Source organism: Bactrocera dorsalis, chromosome 2, assembly GCF_023373825.1.
Source record: "Bactrocera dorsalis isolate Fly_Bdor chromosome 2, ASM2337382v1, whole genome shotgun sequence".
NCBI lineage: Eukaryota > Metazoa > Arthropoda > Insecta > Diptera > Tephritidae > Bactrocera > Bactrocera dorsalis.
In genome coordinates, this window is record NC_064304.1 from 33,986,493 (window position 1) to 34,006,525 (window position 20,033).

Here is a 20,033-nt window from a genome sequence, read left to right on the forward strand (position 1 = left end):
TTGATCCGTTGTGCTTCTGAGCACCGTGGATTTAGGCCTTCGCAGGTAGGATCCCACGTAAAACACTCTCGACAGTTGTCCACAGTTACGTGGGAGCCTAGTCGCTAGTGCGATGACTGTTTGTTTGATGACAGGAGATATTTCGTCTTGCCCTCACTCAAACTCAAGTATCTGTATGAAATTTTTTTTATTTCACAAGGTATCTTTACGAAATTTTGCCCAGATTATTATCTTAATATATAATCTGCGAAAATAATGCTCAGATCAGACCACTATCGCATATAGCTGTCATACAAACTACAATCGAACAATATCAAGTTTAAGTCATTTTATGCCCTTTTATGCTATAGGAATTGTAGCTTCAACCAAAGTTACCGGTTTTTCTTGTTTTCGACGAAAGAACCCATCTCAATCGTCGTAACTCCACAAGTTTTAATTAAAAGACGTTTGTATATTTTTTAGCGTTTAGTAATTTGATTTGATATATGTATTTTTTGCATTTTATTATACATCAAAATTTCGTTCACAAATGAACAGACTTACTTATTAATAGAAATAAATTTAGCAATATTAATTTGCATTGACTTAACTGACTAATTGTAAATCATTTGTAGCACAATTATCCCGCTTGTGTGTTTTCATAGTACAAAAAGTGTTTTATAAAATTACAATTCTTACACGCTAGTACTAGAATGTCTTCTACTTGTGACGCATTCGTCATGTTTTTACTTAAAAACCTATTTATTCATGCCAAAGTGCTGGGATGTCCACTAAAATGTGCATTACACTTAACCCGAAAAAACCGAATGACATACACATCTTACCGTTAACATATACGACTTTTGTTTCCAGTTATTTTTTTTTTTATGTAAATACAATTTATATTTTTACACTTACATACATATGTTTATGTGTACGTGTATGTATAGACGGAACACCCATTATTTATTACAAGTACATATTTATACAAATGCATTTAGTTACACATTACGAAAAAAACAATTAAATAAACAGCCACACGTCCATATTTTTAGGAGCTCCGACGTCTCACGCTCACTTACACCCAGTCCATAGTTAGCATTTTAATCACCAACAACAACGAACTGTATTCTACGTTTGCACTTTCTTCTTCAAATTCTCATTCTCATCCAGCTTTGTGCTCTCCGTGCTGCTCGACTCCGCATCGGATGCATCAAATTCAGGATCGGGTACCTCCGCATAATGATAATGACCAACCGATGGTGTTTCATCTGACTTATCTGTTGTGGGATGTGTGCCATCGCCATATTTATCAATAACGCGACGCACCAAATCTTTCGAGGGTTCCTTCATATCCCAAGCCCAGCCAATGCGATGGAAGGCATCCAAAACCATTGTGGTGAAGTTGCCGAAATAGTTGCCGAGCTCAGCTGCTTTGTAGTCCCAGGGGAAAACATGGTGATAATTGTGCCAGCCTTCACCCATGGCAATGAGTGAGACGTAAATGTTCTCAGTGGGTCTGATGCGACTGTTAACAGAAAGAGACAAACATATATTTGATTTTGTTTAGTAATCAAAGTGTTTAACAAAAATAGTTAACGGGGTTTTTTAATATTGAGTAATATTCTGCTCCACTTACTTATCATAAGGCCGTGTGCCAAACATGTGGGCGGCGCTATTCACCGACCATGTGAAGTTCAGACTGCTAACATAACGGAAGAGACATTGCGTAATAAAGGCCAAATGGAATTCCTCACCCCAAAAGTAGACGGGCACCATGGTGGGCAATACAAAACAGAGCATAATTTTCAAGGGTATAAAGTATTTCTGATGGAACTGCACGACCGGATCGTTCATTACATCACTTAAATCCAGCTGACGTCCGCGACGTAAAACTTCGGGGTGTTTTAGCATCATTAACCAGCCGACATGGGCGAAGAAGAAACCACGATTGGAATTGTGTGGATCAGCATCGGTTTCCGAGTATTTGTGGTGCACACGATGATCGCGCACCCAATCGTAGAGCGTATTCTAAAGTGTGGGGGAAATAGAAGAAACAGAGTTTAAAATAAATACTTATAGGTGATTCCTTTATGAGCATTTTCATGCGTGAATAATAATATAATAAATAATATGTGTTGCCGGTACCCGCTTAATTGAGTCAATTGATGAGTTTTGCATATATTTTTAATGAAAACAATTTACTAATTGACTAAATCAAGGGCCTGTTTGAAACTCTCTAATAAATTTATCAATTTTGGGGAACAAATTGATATATTTATTTTATGACATTTTTAAGGTAACCGCCACGAAATAGTTCTTTTGGTAATGTGCTATTTAACTATTTATTTAATTTATTTATTTATCAACACGCACTTAATTGAAGTTTGTCTGAGCACTTAAAACTTATATGAAAGTACTTAAATATTTTACAAGGTGTCAAGTTGTACTTTAAGTATAAAAATATTTATTTTTATAGCAGCTATAAATTTGTTAAAAATATTGATGCGGAGCATCTACAGTATGCCCCACTTAATTGGTTCGCAGAAATTTATAATTTTTATACCCTGAACAGGGTATATCAAGTTTGTCACGATGTTTGTAATGCCGAAAAGGAAACGTCGGAGACTCTATAAAACATGTAAATATATAAGTTATAAGCACCACGAGCAGTCGATTAACTAGTCCCTGAGTTTTTGAAATATCAATCTGGAATTTTTTTGCGCACGTCCTTTCCTCTCAAAGAAGATGTTCATTTCCGGAACCGTCATACTAACTGAACGATCCAAATCCAGCCCTTGTATAGAAAACTATTGTATTTGACGAGATGTCTTCACCGAATTTGGTATGAATTAATTTTCAAGGCAACAGTAATTTCTTCAAAGAAATTGTTCAGATCACTAACTATAGCAAATAGCATAAATGGAATCCTTTGTATTCGAAGAAATCGAACTCAATTTTTTTTCTTGGTTTACCTAATTTTCCGAACTTTTTTCTCCCATTAAGCAAAATTAAGGGATTAATAATGGAAATCCTCAATTCTGGATATATTAAGCAATATTTTTAGTCAAAATTAATATATATTTCTTTCGTTTTAAACACAAACGAAGATAATTATCTTAAATAGATTTAATTATGCGCCGAAATTAAACGGTAATTATATAATAATAAAAAGGCATATATAATAACTTGGGCGCCAATTAAGCGGAGTTTACTGTACCAAAAGTATTTAGATGTAGTTAAAAAATGTTAGGTAATGCTTTTAAAAAATGGCAATAAAATCGACATGTCCAATCAATATTGGCTAATTGAAAGCTTAATTAACCCTGTTAATGGCTTGCTTTAACACATTTTATCAGCAATTTAAATTTGTTATACGTAACACACGTAGTTTGCTCATAAAACACACTTAAACCGTAATTACAGTGCTAACGGTAATTGACATGCATACAAACAACAAACAATGCACTCGTCTAAACACACACTAAGTGTTATCTGATAGCAGATGCAGGTTAATTATATGATTTGTTTCTGGTATTTCATTACCTGTCCAGCCACCGAGAAGCAAAGCATCAATATGCTACGTAACGGTACATTGGCCTTAAAAGAGCGATGTGTCCAAAAGCGATGAGCACCAGCTGTTACGCCAAAACCGGCAACGCCGCCCATAAAGAAAGCTGCGTTCGAGAAGAGAGGTGAAGAGAGAAATTATTATTAATAAATATAGTAATATGTAGTAATTTACTTACATAAGCTTAGCTTAACTTAATTTTATAAATAATATATGTGACCTGGTCTACGGAAAGGGGGCTTAGGTGTCAAAAAATCAATTTTCACTTTTTAGTTGATTCGGATGGAAGATGAGATGCTTTTTCACGTGATAGAATCCAAAAAGTCATAACTTGTTTAAAAAATGTAGAGAAAGAAGAGATTCTGTAGAGATTATGAAATGATGGAATTGCGTTATTCCAACAAGTGACTTGTACAGTGGTTTAAAATAGCTGTCCCATTCATACCAGACGACTTTTTCAGGCGATACAGCTTTATTATAACCCCCAGGTGATGATGCCTCGACACACTGCAGTAAATCTGCATATAAAGTTTGTTTGAGATACACATACTTCGTCTTCATCATAATCGCTCTCTTCATTGTTTTCATCATCCATTTCAGAAATGCGAAGACGATAATCAACAGAAACAAGACAACAGCAGCTGCGCGGTATTAGAGTAAACGTCACTTCTTCAGTGTTACTTTTTTAAATGTTCCACACTAGCAACTTACACGATGAATTATAATTATATTCCGACCAAAAACAACACTTACTGGACGTTCTTGAAGCCTCTGGAAATGTGATAACGAGAAACTGACGAAACGAGTTGTTTATTTTTAACAGCTGTTTCCTAGAAAACTAGTTTTCGCACGTTAGCTCCCTTTTCGTAGACCAGGTCACATATATTAAATTCTCAAGGCTGTATCTGCAAAACTATTACTCGAATCAACTTGAAAATTTAGGATAAATTATCTAGAGGTAATCTATTGTAGAATTTAATAAGACAATAAAAAAATTAGATTTTTTAAACCCATGTAACTCCAAAACTAAGCTCCACAATAAGTTACGAGGTTGTTTTTTGGTACTTCGAATTGTATTAAGAAGGGGCATATATGGTTAAAAAAATTTTTTAAAAAGTGGGCTTGGCGCTGTCCTCTAATAACTTGAATGCTCATATAACGGTTTTGTTAAAAACTACTAAAAGTGCCATAAGTCACTAGACATACCATTTTATATTCAGAATGTTAAAAAAAGGCTTCTTAGGAGCTGATGTCAAATTTGGACAATGCCGCTCACATTGGGGTAAAAACAATATCTTGGGGCCTACTCGACAGATTTCAATCAAATTGGGTATGTAATATTATTCCGACGTTTTTACATTACAGTGCAAACATGGTGGAAATCGAAAAAAACACGTCTTTTCGATTTTATCTGCTTCTTTCGCTTTTCGGTATAAAAATCAAGCACGAAACGAATACATAGTATATCGACTTAAAGCTTTTCACAGCTTAAGGTGTGCCACCTGCTGACCAAAAAATGTCAAAATCGTGCTACAACTGTTCAAACCGCCACTTACCGAATATGTGGACCATAGTTCCAATTACGAACCTACAAACCTATCGAAGATACAGGCCAATCTATCAGATATGTTATTAATATTCAGAGAGAATCCTTTCTGATAATAGCATAGGCCTTTCTTACTTGTTTTTTGTTTGATTACATTGTTGTACATTCTGTTATATTTGTGACATATTTTTGCCCGAAAAGTTTCTTTTTACAATTTTTATTTTTTTACAAAAATAGTTTTCAATTTCTAACGATTTTCGATATGTTCTTTTGCAATTATTATTCAAAACGACATATTTTGGCGGATCTGATAAGCTGAAACTGTCATATTTCCAAAACATTTGACTACACCTTTCTATTTTTCAATGAATATGTTGGATTAATATTCTGAAATTTTTATGAACTATCTTCCAAATTTGCTTTTTGATTATCTTTCTGAATTAATGGTCAGAATAAAAATTTATAAAATCTCCAGTGATAATTTCCAGCGTATTTTCTAAGCATTCTGACGATCGTACATACATACATAAGCATATATGCACATATACCTTCACCAGCCTTAATATTTTTACGACCTTTAGTCGTTCATATAACGGGTGGGCCATCTAACATTTTAAATTTGAATTATCTATATTTCGACATTAGAAACGTCAAATACCATTCGAAAAGTGACAGATATTCAGTAAAAGGTCTAAAATTTACGAAATGGGTCGCTATTCACTAGAAAAAAAGCCGTCTACAGTTCGCAGATTGGGCAGAAGATTGTTTGCCCGAGGATGGCCAATTTTACCGAAAAATCATCTTTTCGGACGAGGCTAATTTCCACCTCGATGGTTACGTTAAAAAACAGAATTGTCGCAGTTGGGACACAGAAAACTCGCACGTAATCGTCGAGAAGCCATTGCACCCAGCACGAATCACTGTATGGTGCGAATTTTGGTCTGGTGGAATCATCGGCCCATTTTTCTTCGAAAATGAAGAAGGAACCGTAATCATCAATGGTGAGCGATATCGCGCAATGTTAAACGAATTTTTCTTCAAGCAAATTGAAGAGGAAGACTTGGATAACATTTGGTTCCAGCAGGACGGCGCTACGTGCCATACAACAAACGCTACACTAAATCTTTTACGCCCTGTCTTCGAAAATTTTATATGGCCCACCCATATACTTATGTAAGACTGTATTTAGGGAATTCTTCCTGTTAAAGTAGCAAATATTATCATAAATGCCGAATTCGATCAGGTTTTCATTTTCTAATCAATTAACCTAAGTTTTTCGTTCCAAGAAATTTATTTTACATACAAAATATATGTGGTTATTCAACGTTGCTGGTCGCTATCAATAAAAATGTTTTAGTTTCTCTTATATAGTTAATATCATCAAGAATCATAAGAATTAATTAGTAGTGGAAATTTTTTTCATTTCATATTATAAGTAATAGAAAATAATACATTATCACTATCCAAAAATAATAAATTCTGTACTTCCCCGCATATAACTTGCCCAGTAACTGTTAACAACTTGTTTCTTAATTGCTCAGCATCTTTTTCTGTACTCTACTTACACAAATCACACACATTTTAGATTCATTTGAAATTTTGGAATGTCACATGATAATCTGTGGGAACAATGACTTGCAGAAAAATTTGTATATCAAAGATTTTGGCTTGTCATCATAGCTCTGAAGATTTTTACGATTTTGTCCCCAAATTAACTCTTTATGCAAATTTTATTTTGACATTAACTAGTTAAATTTTAGAGAAAAACAAAAACATTCCTACCAATTACCATACACACTTATGTGAACGTTTTATGGAATTCTCCACTCTTGACAAAATCAGTAAGTTGACGATAACAGCCAAAGCGCATGCGTGCAGAGCCTAATTCGGCATAGCGTATGCATGCCATCATATGTAATTGTGTGTACATATGTATTAGAAACAAACATTTGGGTTTATAATTTGAAATTCGAGCCGAGTCACTCAGAATTAGCGAACCTTAAACGATCTAGACGGAAAAACACCGGCCGTGCTCGAATTAAAATGATTAATAAATCAATAGATTTAATTGATTTTGAACTAGTGTGAGAAAAATAAATATTGTGAGAATATTCAAGCGATTGGCAAAAGAAGCATCGTTAAAATAACCAAATGTTTTATCGAGTTAGTGATCGAGTTTGATTAAAATCTTAGCGACTTGAAATGTAGGGTAGCGACTTCAAATGAAGACTTGCAAAGGGAAAAACTGAGATTAGTTTGAAATCAACACTTGAAAGTGTTAAGCTTATTTTGGACATACAAATACCGAAAGCAAGTTAATTGAAATTAACAACAGGATTTTTTTGAGATATAAGCACTTATAAATTACGATTTGAGGAATGTCCAGCGAACTTTGGTCTATTGTGTTCTCTCTTATTATAACAACACTTCGTGTAACCCAGTCAAAGCAAAGGCACTTAACGGTTGTAATGTGTTCTCTTATTTAACGGATGGATTCACTCCTTCTTCTTGGCATTGCGGGGTAAACAAGCAGTATGTACTATGTGCTCTGGTGTCTCTGCCCTTTGGTCACAGAAGCAACACAGATCCGTTGCGTATTATCCTAATCTGTGCAGATAACACCGTAGTCTGCAGTGGCCACCATAAAACCCCACAAGCTGCCTTAACTAGTTCCTGCAAGAACGATCAGTTTCGTGAAGCCCAAGCGTTATCTATTTGACTCCGTAGCTCGTCTCGTAAAGAGTGGGGGCCTATAAGATAGGTTGTCGCAGCTTTTTCAGCAAGGAAATCAGCTAGCTAATTTTCATTGATGTCTCTATGCCCAGGAATTCATGCTTGGTTTACCCTGCTTATCATTCTTGAGCACTCCGTTGATCTGATTTCAACGGACGAGATTGCCTGATGCGCCGCTTGACTATCACTGATAATTGCAATTCATTGCCCGTGATAGTTTTTCTCCCGAATAATATGTGCATATCTGCTTTGAATGATTTGAAGCCTGCTCTTGAACACTAACAGTTTGGTACGTGGTTCCAACTCTAACTGCCGAGCAGTCTATTTATCATTATATTGTGCTTCTACGAAGATACGAGTACACCACGAGTATGATGGGTCATATTGAGTTTGCGAATCACTTTTGAAATGAATGCGCTTGTTAAACTTGGCAATAGAGCAATTGGTTCTCTCGTGTTCTGTCATACAAAAGTATTTACTCTTCTATGAAATTCTAAACATCTAAAGAAACACTTAATATAATTCAGGGCATCTTTTCCAGCTTCTTTCCTATTGTGCCGCAATGAACGACGATATTACTTTTGCTTTAAATTTTGTACTCGAGATAATATCACTAATATCAACTTTCTTACATAATGAACCACTAAACAAAAAATCCATAGAAGCGTCTATTCATTTTTGATTTTCAATCATGCTGCTAAGGCAGGAAGTTATATAATTTGGCTTTACTACACAAAAACCTTTATGGACAAAGTTATAGCGGGTGATCCAAGTAGAGGTACTTTTTTCAATAGCCTTCTTTTGCTAGATCACGCGTGATTTATGTCAAGCTATCATGTTAATTTTGTTCAGTATTGTTTGGCATTTCATCATGAAAAAACTTAGACCTGAACAACGTTTACAAATCGCTCAACTTTATTACGAAAATTCACGTTTTGTAAAGAATGTGTTTCGAGCGCTTCGCTCAACTTATGGTCACCATAATCGGCCTACTGAACATACTATTCACAATGCCATCACCCATCTTGAGACCCGACCCAGCATTTATTATTGGATAATAAACGACCGAAAAGATCACGTCCAGCACGCAGTGAAGAAAATATAGCAGCCGTAGCTGAGAGTGTATCCGACGACTGTGAAGAGTCGATTCAACGCCGTTCACAGCATTTCGGACTGAGGTATGGAACGACTTTGCACATTTTACGTCGAGATCTTAAACTGAAAGTGTACAAAATAGACAAAATACTAGAACTGAAGCCGCTCAACCTTCCGACAGTCCGCGTCTCATGTTACAAGTCGAAAATTGAACTCAAATATTGGACCATCGTTGCCGCGACCAATATTTGAAAGTGATAGTCTTCAAAAGAAAAATATCAAAGACACTTCTTTCGATTGATAATAAACACTTCCCATTAGATTTAAAGTTTCTTTGTTGTTTTTTTTTTAAATTAGGGCACCTCGAAATGGATCACCCTTCATAATATATGTAGTAACCGCAAATTTTAACCTAAAACTAAGTTTCTTATATACTATACATAGACACATGTATAAATATATATGTAAATATGTATGTATACATATATATATTATGTATGTATGTATGTATATATCTACATATGTACTATATACTAAGTGCAGTTATATACTCGTAGTAAAACCGTCTGATTGAACTGAAAGAGGTAAGATCCGCACTTTTTAGTATATGTGAGCACCTATATGACAACCCACTGCATATCTAACATACAAGTATATATGTATGTATATGTACATTTACAAATACTTTTTTATACAGACACACGTATACGTACACATATATATACATATATACAAATATATATTACAAATAATTTATTTGTTGTTCAGCTTCAGTCTGCTTGCAATAGTTTGTTGATCGTTTGAAACAATCGGAATTAACCTTCAACACACGCGGTTTCTTCTTTCGCCTTAAATTTATCAATTTATGTTTTTTACTTTTTGGTTAGCAACCTAAACTGGTTATTACTCATATTTACTAAAATCCAAAACCACTCGAGAGTGTCCGATATCAGTAAGTTCGATACTTTGATGATTGATAACTTTTTGAAAAAATTTCGCCGATCGGTTTCGAATTGAGAAAACGAGGAGAAATTGATCACCCACTTAACGGCACGAAGGTCAATGTGTTACGCAAGCTTAAGTGCATAAATTTGAGCGTTTTTTCTTCGTTTTTTACTTTATACATAGTGTGAAGTGAGACAAAGAAAGCAATAACAAAGAAGATGAAAAGTGAAGAAATCATTTCAAAGAGTATGCGAGTAAATTTTACAACCGAGAGAAGACACCGCGCATTATTGTAAATATAAGTATATAGGCACAGATTTTGAATGAAAGATACGTGTATATGCATATGCATATATGTATGCTTGTATGTGCATGCATAACATTTTTTACATATATATTATTTTTATGGTAAATATATAACCTTATAAGAATCTACATTTGTGAAGGTAAGAAATAAGATCTTGGCATTCAGAATTTATACGCAATACATATATGTATGTATACGTATGTATGCAAGCCTCAGCATACCAAATTTAAATAGCAAAATAATTATTGTTATGTCTCGAAAAAACACCTTTTGCAGAAAATTAATCACCGTAAAAAATAATTCATTCAATTTCCGCATAGAAGGGGAATTCCCTACAGAATCGTAAACCAGTGCGCCGTTCGTCAGCAGCTCTTTAGGTATTTCACTTCAAGTTTCTTTATTTTTTTGATTTAAAACTCTAAAATCGCTCGACTATTGACCAGCTATAAATTTTGATTGGTCATTCAATACAAATTGCCAACCAATTTACAATTCTTGCTTATCTACATTATTCTCATTAAAAGTCGCTTTATTAATTTGTAGTTATCGAGCATTTCGGCTATTACGGAAGTCATATTATGCAAGTTTTGAATACATTTATTGGATATAATATAATTTTGAATCGTTTTATGTCACATGATATTACTATTCGATTTTTCAAAAATGTCTTCTGTGCTAAAAACCAAGGGAAATTTGATTTATATAACTTTTTATAAGATTTGTGTAGTTTTTCGTTGAAATTTATAACTATATACCTATCTGCCAATTTTGTTAATAAATTTTGAAGAAATAAAATCAAAAACACTTTATACCAACAAATTAACTCGGTTAAGAAGCAAAAATATGTTTTGGAATAATTGACTAGGTTCTTTGGAGTGTCACATGGGGTTTATACAATCTCAGAGCATACTTTTAATTGCAAAAAACATTGAGTAATTATGCAATTGAACTATAATTATTGCAAATTCAACGTTAAACAAGAAAAAACGTTAACTTCGGCTACACCGAAGCAAATATAGCCTTCACAGGTGCATTTAGTAACTATGCGTCCAGGTTGTATGGAAGCTACATATATGTATGCCATAGTAATCCGATCTGAACTATTTTTTCGGAGATTATGTTATTACCTTAAGCATGGATTACTGGATGGATTTTCCATACAAACCCTTGATTCCGATCGTTCGGTTTGTATGACAGCTGTATGCTATAGTGAGCCGATCTGAACAATTTCTTCGCATATTACATTATTATCTTAGAAAATAACCTGTGCCAAACTTTGTAAAGATAAATTTTCAAATGTGAAAGTTTTCCATACAAAAACTTAATTCCGATCGTTCAGTTTGTATGGCAGCTATATGTTATAATGGTCCGATATCGGCAGTTCCGACAAATGAGCAGCTTCTTGGGAAGAAAAGCACGAGTGCAAAATTTTAAAACGATAACTCAAAAACTGAATGACGTTTATAGAAATATGTCTAAATTGACTCAGCTCGCCAAGCTGATCGCAAAATCAAGACACGCTATTCCGGATGAAAAAAATATTAATAAATAAACGCAATCAACCAAATGGGTTAACATTTATGCGTGAAAACCCCTTCCGTTAATATTGAAGTGGCCCTCAATAAGTGCTGTGTTAATTTCAACCTTAAATAGTTCAGCTGCTACGCTAAAAATACCAAGAAACAGTCAATAAATTTTTGACGCAACAGTTTAATCACTCAGAAATGCAAGCACTTCAAGCGTGTAAACTTGTAAATACAAAAAAAAAAACAATAAATAATTAAAGCTTTCAAGCAGGGCAGGCCAACTCCTCATTTCCCATGCGAACTGCAGCGGCATCGCAGACAAGCGCCACACACACACAAGCGTGTGTGCATGTGGCACGTGCAAGCGGCCATTCAGCCTAACCCCGTGGGTCCTACGAGAAGCATCGCGATAACTGATGCTTAACTGATCTTTCGCACACTTTATCGTTGGCTCAATGTCAAGAAACCAGACGAAAAGACTAAAACACTAGGCTGGCCAAAGTAGAAAAAGCAAAACATAAAAAAGAGTGCAACCACAATGCAAGTGTGTGTGTGTGTTTAGTCTGTGGTTTTCGGCGCAGCCAGAAAACGAACTGCATGTACAGAGCTTACAGCAATAAATATTAAACTGAGTTGGTTTTCACAACGATCGATAAATTTTGTCTTAAAATTAATTTATTTAAACTGAAAAAAAAGAAACTAATTGTATGCTCTTGGGGTTTTTCTTTATTATTCCCTAGATTACACATGCTTATACCATACATACAGGCATATACATACATACATATACGTATATAGAAATGTACATAATTATTTGTAAATGCATGAAAATTCATGATTTTTCTGTTAATTCAGTTTCTCTTTGCTTTATTAGATATGTTTATGGTATATATTGACCATAATCTCCGGTCTCTCAGACCCAAAGAGAACTAGAACTAGGAAAGAGGTGTCAACCTACTTCAAAAAGTGAATATTTCCGAGCCCAAGATTTGTAGTTCAGACCTTATGTTTAGACCGTTCCTATCAGCTGTCGGCTATCAAAAGCCTTTAAGCCTGAAATGCATCGCACAGCTTCACTGACTCTTACCACAAATATGCGTCAAATTTCGGGTAAGCAGCTGTTAAGGGCGTAGCTGTCATATTACTATTATTATTATTATTATTATTATATATAAAATGAATGTCAAAATACACAAAGAAATCAGCTGCTCAATTTCATGTGAAAAAAAATTTACGGTGAAGCGAAGGCAACACACCAATACAAGTACACCAACAGTGCCAGCGTTTGGTAAACTCGTTTTATTGAAGACGTTACGTTTTATGATGACGTAGCAAAGAAGAAGAAAAAGATATTTCAAAATAAAATAAAATAACACACATGCATACTTGTAAGTAGCGCAAAGCATGAGTAAGGTGACATAATTCGGCTACGGTGAAAACAATTAATTTTTACCAGCCAATTTGTTGTCAAGAGCGTTAAGTATGTATTGTATATGGATTTATGTATGTATATAGATATAGCAGACCACATATGTATGTATGTGTATGTAAATACATTAAATTATTTACAAGGCATTTTTAAACTCTAGCTAGTTTCATTGCAATTTAAGTCTGTGTGGTAAGACTTTATATATACTTGTATGTATGTAATGCAAGTATACATATCTACATATGCTAAAAACGTGCATATGTACATACGTATGTGCTTTTGGGAATTACTCTTTCATAAAAAACTAATTTGTCTTCGCAATATTCTGCTTGAATACTACATGTATGCAAATTAATTTTTTTTTTGCTGTTTATTGTGATGGATCAGCAATGACAAACCTTCGGGCGTATTTTTGTCTGCAAAAAATGCTCATAAAACCCATTAGTCATTTAGAATCGGTTAAACATAGTAAAAACCGTTTACGACTCCACCAAAGCTATTACTATGTAGCTAAGATACATTCATAGGCGCATGTCTTACAGTATAAAAAGGTTAAAATATCTTTTGCTTGATTTTGATCGGTATGTTTGTATGGCAGCTATATTCTGTAGCGGTCCGATCTGAACAATTTCCTCAGAGTTTATACTGTTACCTTAAAAAATAATTTGAGCCAAATTTCGTGACGATAATCCGTCAAATAAAAAAGTTTTCCATACAAGAACTTAACTTGGAACGGTCAGTTTGTATGGCAACTGTGTGATATAGCAGTTCGATTTGAACAGTTTTTTCGGAGATTGTGCCGTTTCCTTAAGCAATTATTTGTACCGAATTTTGTGAAGATATCTTTTGAAATAAAAAAGTTTTCCATACAAGAACTTGACTTGGAACGGTCAGTTTGTATGGCAACTATGTGCTATAGTGGTGTGATATCAGCGATTCTAACAAATGAGCAGCTTCTTAGTGAGTGAAAAACCTGTGCACAACTTCAAAACGATATCTCAATATGATCCGCCAAAAATTACATAGTGAAATTAGATCGTTTTTTTGGTGTGGGTTTTTCGATTCTGTGCTTATTTTATAAAAACCTCCAGTATATCATATTCATATCACCGAAATTCAGCTGTTAACATCTCTCGTAATGTAAGCCATTTACTACGGATATTTTCAGTCGAATTCGTAAAATAAAATGATCCAATAAAACTTCAGGCCTTGGAGTGCACCAAACGAATGCATTTTGAGTCTGCAAATATTTTTGTGTTTAAAGTTTTGAATATTGAAATAAGGCAATAACGCTTGGTGTTATATCTCTAAATCGATCCATCGAAAGTAAAAAATTTGGGTATATTTTTAAAACTTGGTTTATTTCAGCCAATTGAAATCTATTTACAGCGCAGTGAATGTTTTATTATTCATTTCATTTTTCAAAATTCGTATTATTTCTTTGGGATAACCTCATAATTAAAAAGAAGGTAACCTCAAAATTTTCAAAATTCAAAAATCTTAAAAATTTGGGCAACGCTTGCCCACTTAAAGTATATTTTTAGGCATACAACCAATTAAAATTTCCAAGTTTACTAACCAAAGTTTAAAGATCGTTCTTGGAAGACTATCATAATAACAGAAAATACCACAATATTTTTATAACAGACGATTTTTAACACGATTGTTCAAAATTTTATAAATTTTTGCATACTTTTCGTACTTTATTGGAAACTGTACATTTTCTACACTTGAAAGCTCGTCCGATCAGTGTTAAATTTTCTTCAATAATAGTTTTTTTGTCAAACTTCTGGGTATTGGAACAAAGTAAGTTTCTCGTTTTTCGAACTTACTCTACAAAACGATATATTTGCCTTCGAATCTTGAAATTGAGTTTATTGAAAGTCATCATAGAAACCTAAAAATATTAATAGAGCAAGGTAGTGTATTGTTTTTTTTTTTATTTTAAGTATGTCAGTTGGCCTATAGAACCTAGATTCACCACTTAGCTGGTATAGAAGTTAATGTCTAAGCAGATTTTTGAATTTTTGATAGGTTTCAGGCCTTTCCTCGTTACACGAGATTGAACTGCATGAAGGCTTTTTATCTGTAAAAGTTTGGGATCAGTCATAGAACCTAACTTAGCCTTATGAACTATTACTAAATATTTTTAAAATTTTCAATTTGAGTATTCATAGAATCACTCAAATAGAGCACCTAACTGTGAGCCCTTAATGAATAGTTGAAGGATTTGCAGAAAAAATAATGGAGCAGAGGATTTAGTAGTGTCGATGACCCTTTGAAATAATATCAGGCACTCAGTTCATATAGTTTAACTTTGCTTTTTGCAAAGAGTTCGCCATTGAAGCATCAACAACCCACTTGAGCTTTGTTTTACAAATACCAAACAAACAATTTTCGCAAATGCAAATATTCCCAGGCATAAAAATACTTGAATGGTTATAGTCAAATATAGCCAACCTTACGCTAACATTTCCATTCCCCACAGATAGCATCGCTGCAGCAAATTGATGTTAATTTACAATTACCGCTATATTTATGCTCCATTGTAAATCTATGCTGTCAGCATGCATTTGAGCGGCAAATATCATAAACAGTCTGACAAAAAGCATTAAAAACGAAAAAACGAAAAACCGTTAAATGCAAACGCAAAGCAAACCATGCAAAATAGACAAATGACAAGTGGCAATTATATGAGCGAACACAAAGGCTGCAAAGCGCGGCATAAAAAGTCGACAATTGCGGAAGCTCTTATTTTGGTACTTTCAACGATCGTAATGGCGGTTATGTAAGCGCCCAAAACAACAATCAAATAATTATGACACATAAGCGCCAAACTAAACAGAAGGAAAAACCAAAAACTAATGCGTTTTATATGCCGCGGCACAAACTTGAAAAAAGAAGTGGCGAAAATGAGCAAAGAAAAACGCGCAAAAATTAATGTTGGCAAGAAGGGAGTTTGAGAGCGCATGCGTGATGCCGTCAAATTTTTAATAGCCATAAACATTTTTTTCATTATTACCGAAAGATTATAAAACTTAATGCGAAATATTTTTATGTATTAATAAAAACAAATATAAGATTTGAAAATACTCAATGTTAGAGAAAAAAGTTTTGATGTTGCAAGGCAAAATTAAATGGATTTGGCAAATAATATTAAAATTTACTGTTATTGTGGTATCAAAAAAAAAAAATAGTAGCGTCATCTTGGTAATTAATTTAACTATATACAATTTTCAAATATTTCTAAGTAAAAAATCGTAGCAAATTTTTTGTCTAAAAAGTAAAGAATTCAAAAAGAAAAAGCAAAACAAGTGCTTAAAATTAAATGTCTAAATGGTTTAAATTCATGAAACTAATGAAAAAGTATTTCAAAAAATTTCGAAAGTTTCAATTTCGAAAATTTAGGTTTTTTTGAAATATTCACGCGCAAAGCAATAAAAAATTATTTCAAAAAATTTCAAAAATTTTAAATTTCGAAAATTTCAGATTTTTTTTTTTAATATTTTCTCCATAGTTATACACAAAAATTGTCAAACTTGCAACATTTTCTACGTTATAAGACTGCGGGTATTTAATTTTGATTACATTTTTCTCACAAAACATTTTTTAACATTACAACTTGGAAAACCAAATACTTTTGTTGGCTATATTTCTATTACGAGTACGACAGGCTTCGCTACTCTAACAAAATAATGAAATAGTGCCTTGTGACTCTCATGCAGCTTTATACGTTTCAAAATCTGCAAATCATCTATATTTATAACTGAAAAATGCAAAAAAATAATCGAATTAAACGCTAATGAATCGAATGGCGCCCTTGTAACGATTTCACTACGATAAAAATCAACAACAAAACGCTGTTGTAATCTAAGATGAGATGGCACAATTATTCTAACTGTATAAGTGGTTGACAATAAGTGCACAAAGCGGAGTTGGAAACGACTTTTAAACACTCAAAACAAAAAAGATACAATATTATGACACCAACTTCAAGCGGCACTAAGGCGGCGCAATGTAGGCAAATAACGGTACAATGTTTTGAAAACAAATTTTTTGTAGACCGATGGTGAATTAAGGCAACTTTAAAAGTTTTTTCTGTACATATGTACATACAGATTTATATAAGCAATAAAAATGAAGAAAGAATTCGAAAATCTCTGTTATTCAAAACCGTTTTCTAAGGAAATAAAAATAAATTCAGATTTTTTTTTACGTACATAAGTACATATTTATGAAATCAACAAAAAAAATGTAAAAGAAAAACGCTTGATTTTCAAAAACGGTTTCGAAAAAAATTAAAAAAAAAGGATTTTCAAAAAAAAATTCGAAAAAAATTGAAATTCCTTTAACTTCCAAAATATACTTGTTCATAATACACTTAAAGATCCACTTTTTATATTTTCAAAATTTTTACAAAAAAAATTGAGGTGAAAAATGCTTGTTTTCAAAAAAGTTTTCGAAAAAAAATTAAAATTCCTTTTAACTTCAAGACTAATTTGCTTCATAACACACACATGCATACTTTAGAGCTCTCTATATTTTTATTTTTCTCTATCATTAAAAAAAAAAATTTGAGATGAAAAACACTTGATTTTTAAAAAAGTTTTCGAAAAAAATTAAAATTCAATTTTAATTTCAAAACTTATGTGCTTCATAATACACACATACCTTACAGCTCTACTTTCTATATTTTCATATTTCTCTAGTTTTAAACCAAAATAATTGAAAATAAAAACACTTGATTTTCAAAAAAAAAAATTTCGAAAAAAAATTGAAATTCCTTCTTCCAAAATATCATAATACTCACACACTTAAAGCTCCACTTTTTATATTTTAAAAATTTTTACAAAAATAAAATTGAAGTGAAAAATGTTTGTTTTCAAAAAAGTTTTCGAAAAAGAATTCAAATTCATTTTAACTTCAAAACTTAATTGCCTCATAATACACACGCACTTTAGAGCTCTATTTTCAATATTTTCATATATCACTAGTAATTAAACGACTTTCGCACACTTACCCCATACTGTGGAGTAGAACTTCAGCTTTTGCACCGGAAAGAAGATCAAACACAAAATACACACAATGTGCACCAGAAATATTTGTATGACTTTATCCCATTTGAGTGGCGCTTTGAATTCGATGCCAAACACTTTGTCACCCTTGAAGGTGCGTGTATACTCCTCCAGATTGACATGGTAAACGGGCTCATAGAGACCGATCTTCTTCAATGGATTGGTTGTTGGTGGCGCCTCTCCGACTAGCGCGGCTGCATCGCTAGAAACTGTTGCTTTAGCTTCGTTCATGCCGTTTGCTGTGCCATTCATGCGCTTTTTCAGCTCAGCTCCATCATTAGGCAGCGTTGCGGTGGTGTCAACGTGACTTGAGGAAGTCGATGGGTGACCCATTTCTAGTTAAAAGTCAGTGTGAGTGTGTGAGAGAGTTGTAATAATAAATGAATTAATATATTCGCTTTAGAAACGAATTTAAGTAAACATTTATTAAGACAAGGCAGGGGAAAAAGACAGTTTTACAATATTTTTATAGTTTTTTTTGTGTTTGCTTGGGTCGTTTGTGAATATGTTTAGCGTTTTCTTTGGTTTGTTGCCCAGTTAGTGCTTTAACACTGTTATTTAATTTTTTTCATTTATCAATTTTTTTTATTTATCAAAATTTTTTTTTTCAATTTTTTTAATTTTTTTACTGGAATTTTTTTTTTAATTTTTGAGGGGAAAGATCATAAAGTTCCCACAACTGTTGTGGAAATGCAAATTTGTATTTTCTGAGCACACTGTTGCTGTTAAATATTTTAATATTTTTTTTTTTACTTTTTTTTTGATTTCTTTTCGCTTTGTCTTACTGTTGACAAAAGTTTTGAAATATAATGTTACACACAAAATCACATACCAATATGCACTTAATTCAATTTGTTTTCGAAAAACTCGGAACGGCACACTGTTTTCCACAAATTAACAGTTAACTTTTCAATATTGTTCGCTACAACTTTTTTCAAGTTGTTTACTACTTCACACCAAATCTCCGACTTTTTTTTTGTAATGTCTAAAACTCGTAAGCTGCGCCAGAAACTTAATATTTGTGAATAAAAACTTTTCAGAGTTTTTACACTCCTGTTTTATTCAGCCGCACCAAACTTCTAACGATCTTTACACGCCGCCGTTCCGAAGACAAATGAACTCGGTCAAGTCGAAATTTTCGTATCTATTGGATTACTGCCGCACCGTTGAGATTCTGCTTTCTAGGCAACATACATATGGGCGCACTCACACCAACGCACACGCCAATGGCCAGCAGCATGTAGCGTTTGACTGTAAAAAAGCACAACAGCAGCAGCAGCAACAACTGGCGACTAGCACAAAAACCATAACCCGGTAACAAGTGTCAGCAGAGGGCAGTCAGTCGGTCGTGTGTACCGTTGTTGGACGTTGCGGTGGTAATGGCGGCAGCAGCAGTAGCAGTCGGTGACAACGAAAGCGAGCAGCATCTGCCGTGTGGCGGCGCAACACACATACTCTCACCTGCAAATTGTTGTTAAGGTGTTTTCATATATATGTGTGTGTTGATTTATATGTGTGTGTGTGTGTGCTTAGTTAAGGCCAAATCTTCAGCAAAACTTTGGCACAATACAAAAGTACGCACGTGCACACCAACAAAGCTAAACACATACATACATAGCACTATGTGTGTGGCTTCTTTTACTCATAAGTTTACAGCTATGGGTGGTCTGTGGCTTCGGGTCGACTGCGAAATAACATTTTGATAGTTGGACAGCCTTTTTTCAAGAATTTTTTTCTGATACATATAAAAAATGAAATATTTTATTAGAATAAAATTTTCAAAGAAATTCTGAAAATTTTGAATTTTTGAAGTTTTGAAAAATTTGA

At 33.6% G+C, this 20,033-nt stretch overlaps 1 protein-coding gene across 1 annotated transcript; it reads right to left on the reverse strand.

Moving 5' to 3' along the window:
* Nucleotides 1-446: 446 nt before the first annotated feature.
* On the reverse strand, nucleotides 447-19,354 carry LOC105231787 (acyl-CoA Delta-9 desaturase). The gene is made up of 5 exons (XM_019992328.3): nucleotides 19,039-19,354; nucleotides 18,152-18,541; nucleotides 3,526-3,656; nucleotides 1,619-2,010; nucleotides 447-1,507 (listed from the first exon to the last, which is right to left on the reverse strand). The coding sequence occupies exons 2-5, from the start codon at nucleotides 18,537-18,539 to the stop codon at nucleotides 1,111-1,113; spliced, it is 1,308 nt and encodes a 435-aa protein (XP_019847887.2). The 5' UTR covers nucleotides 18,540-18,541; nucleotides 19,039-19,354; the 3' UTR covers nucleotides 447-1,110.
* Between the last annotated feature and the right edge of the window lie 679 nt (nucleotides 19,355-20,033).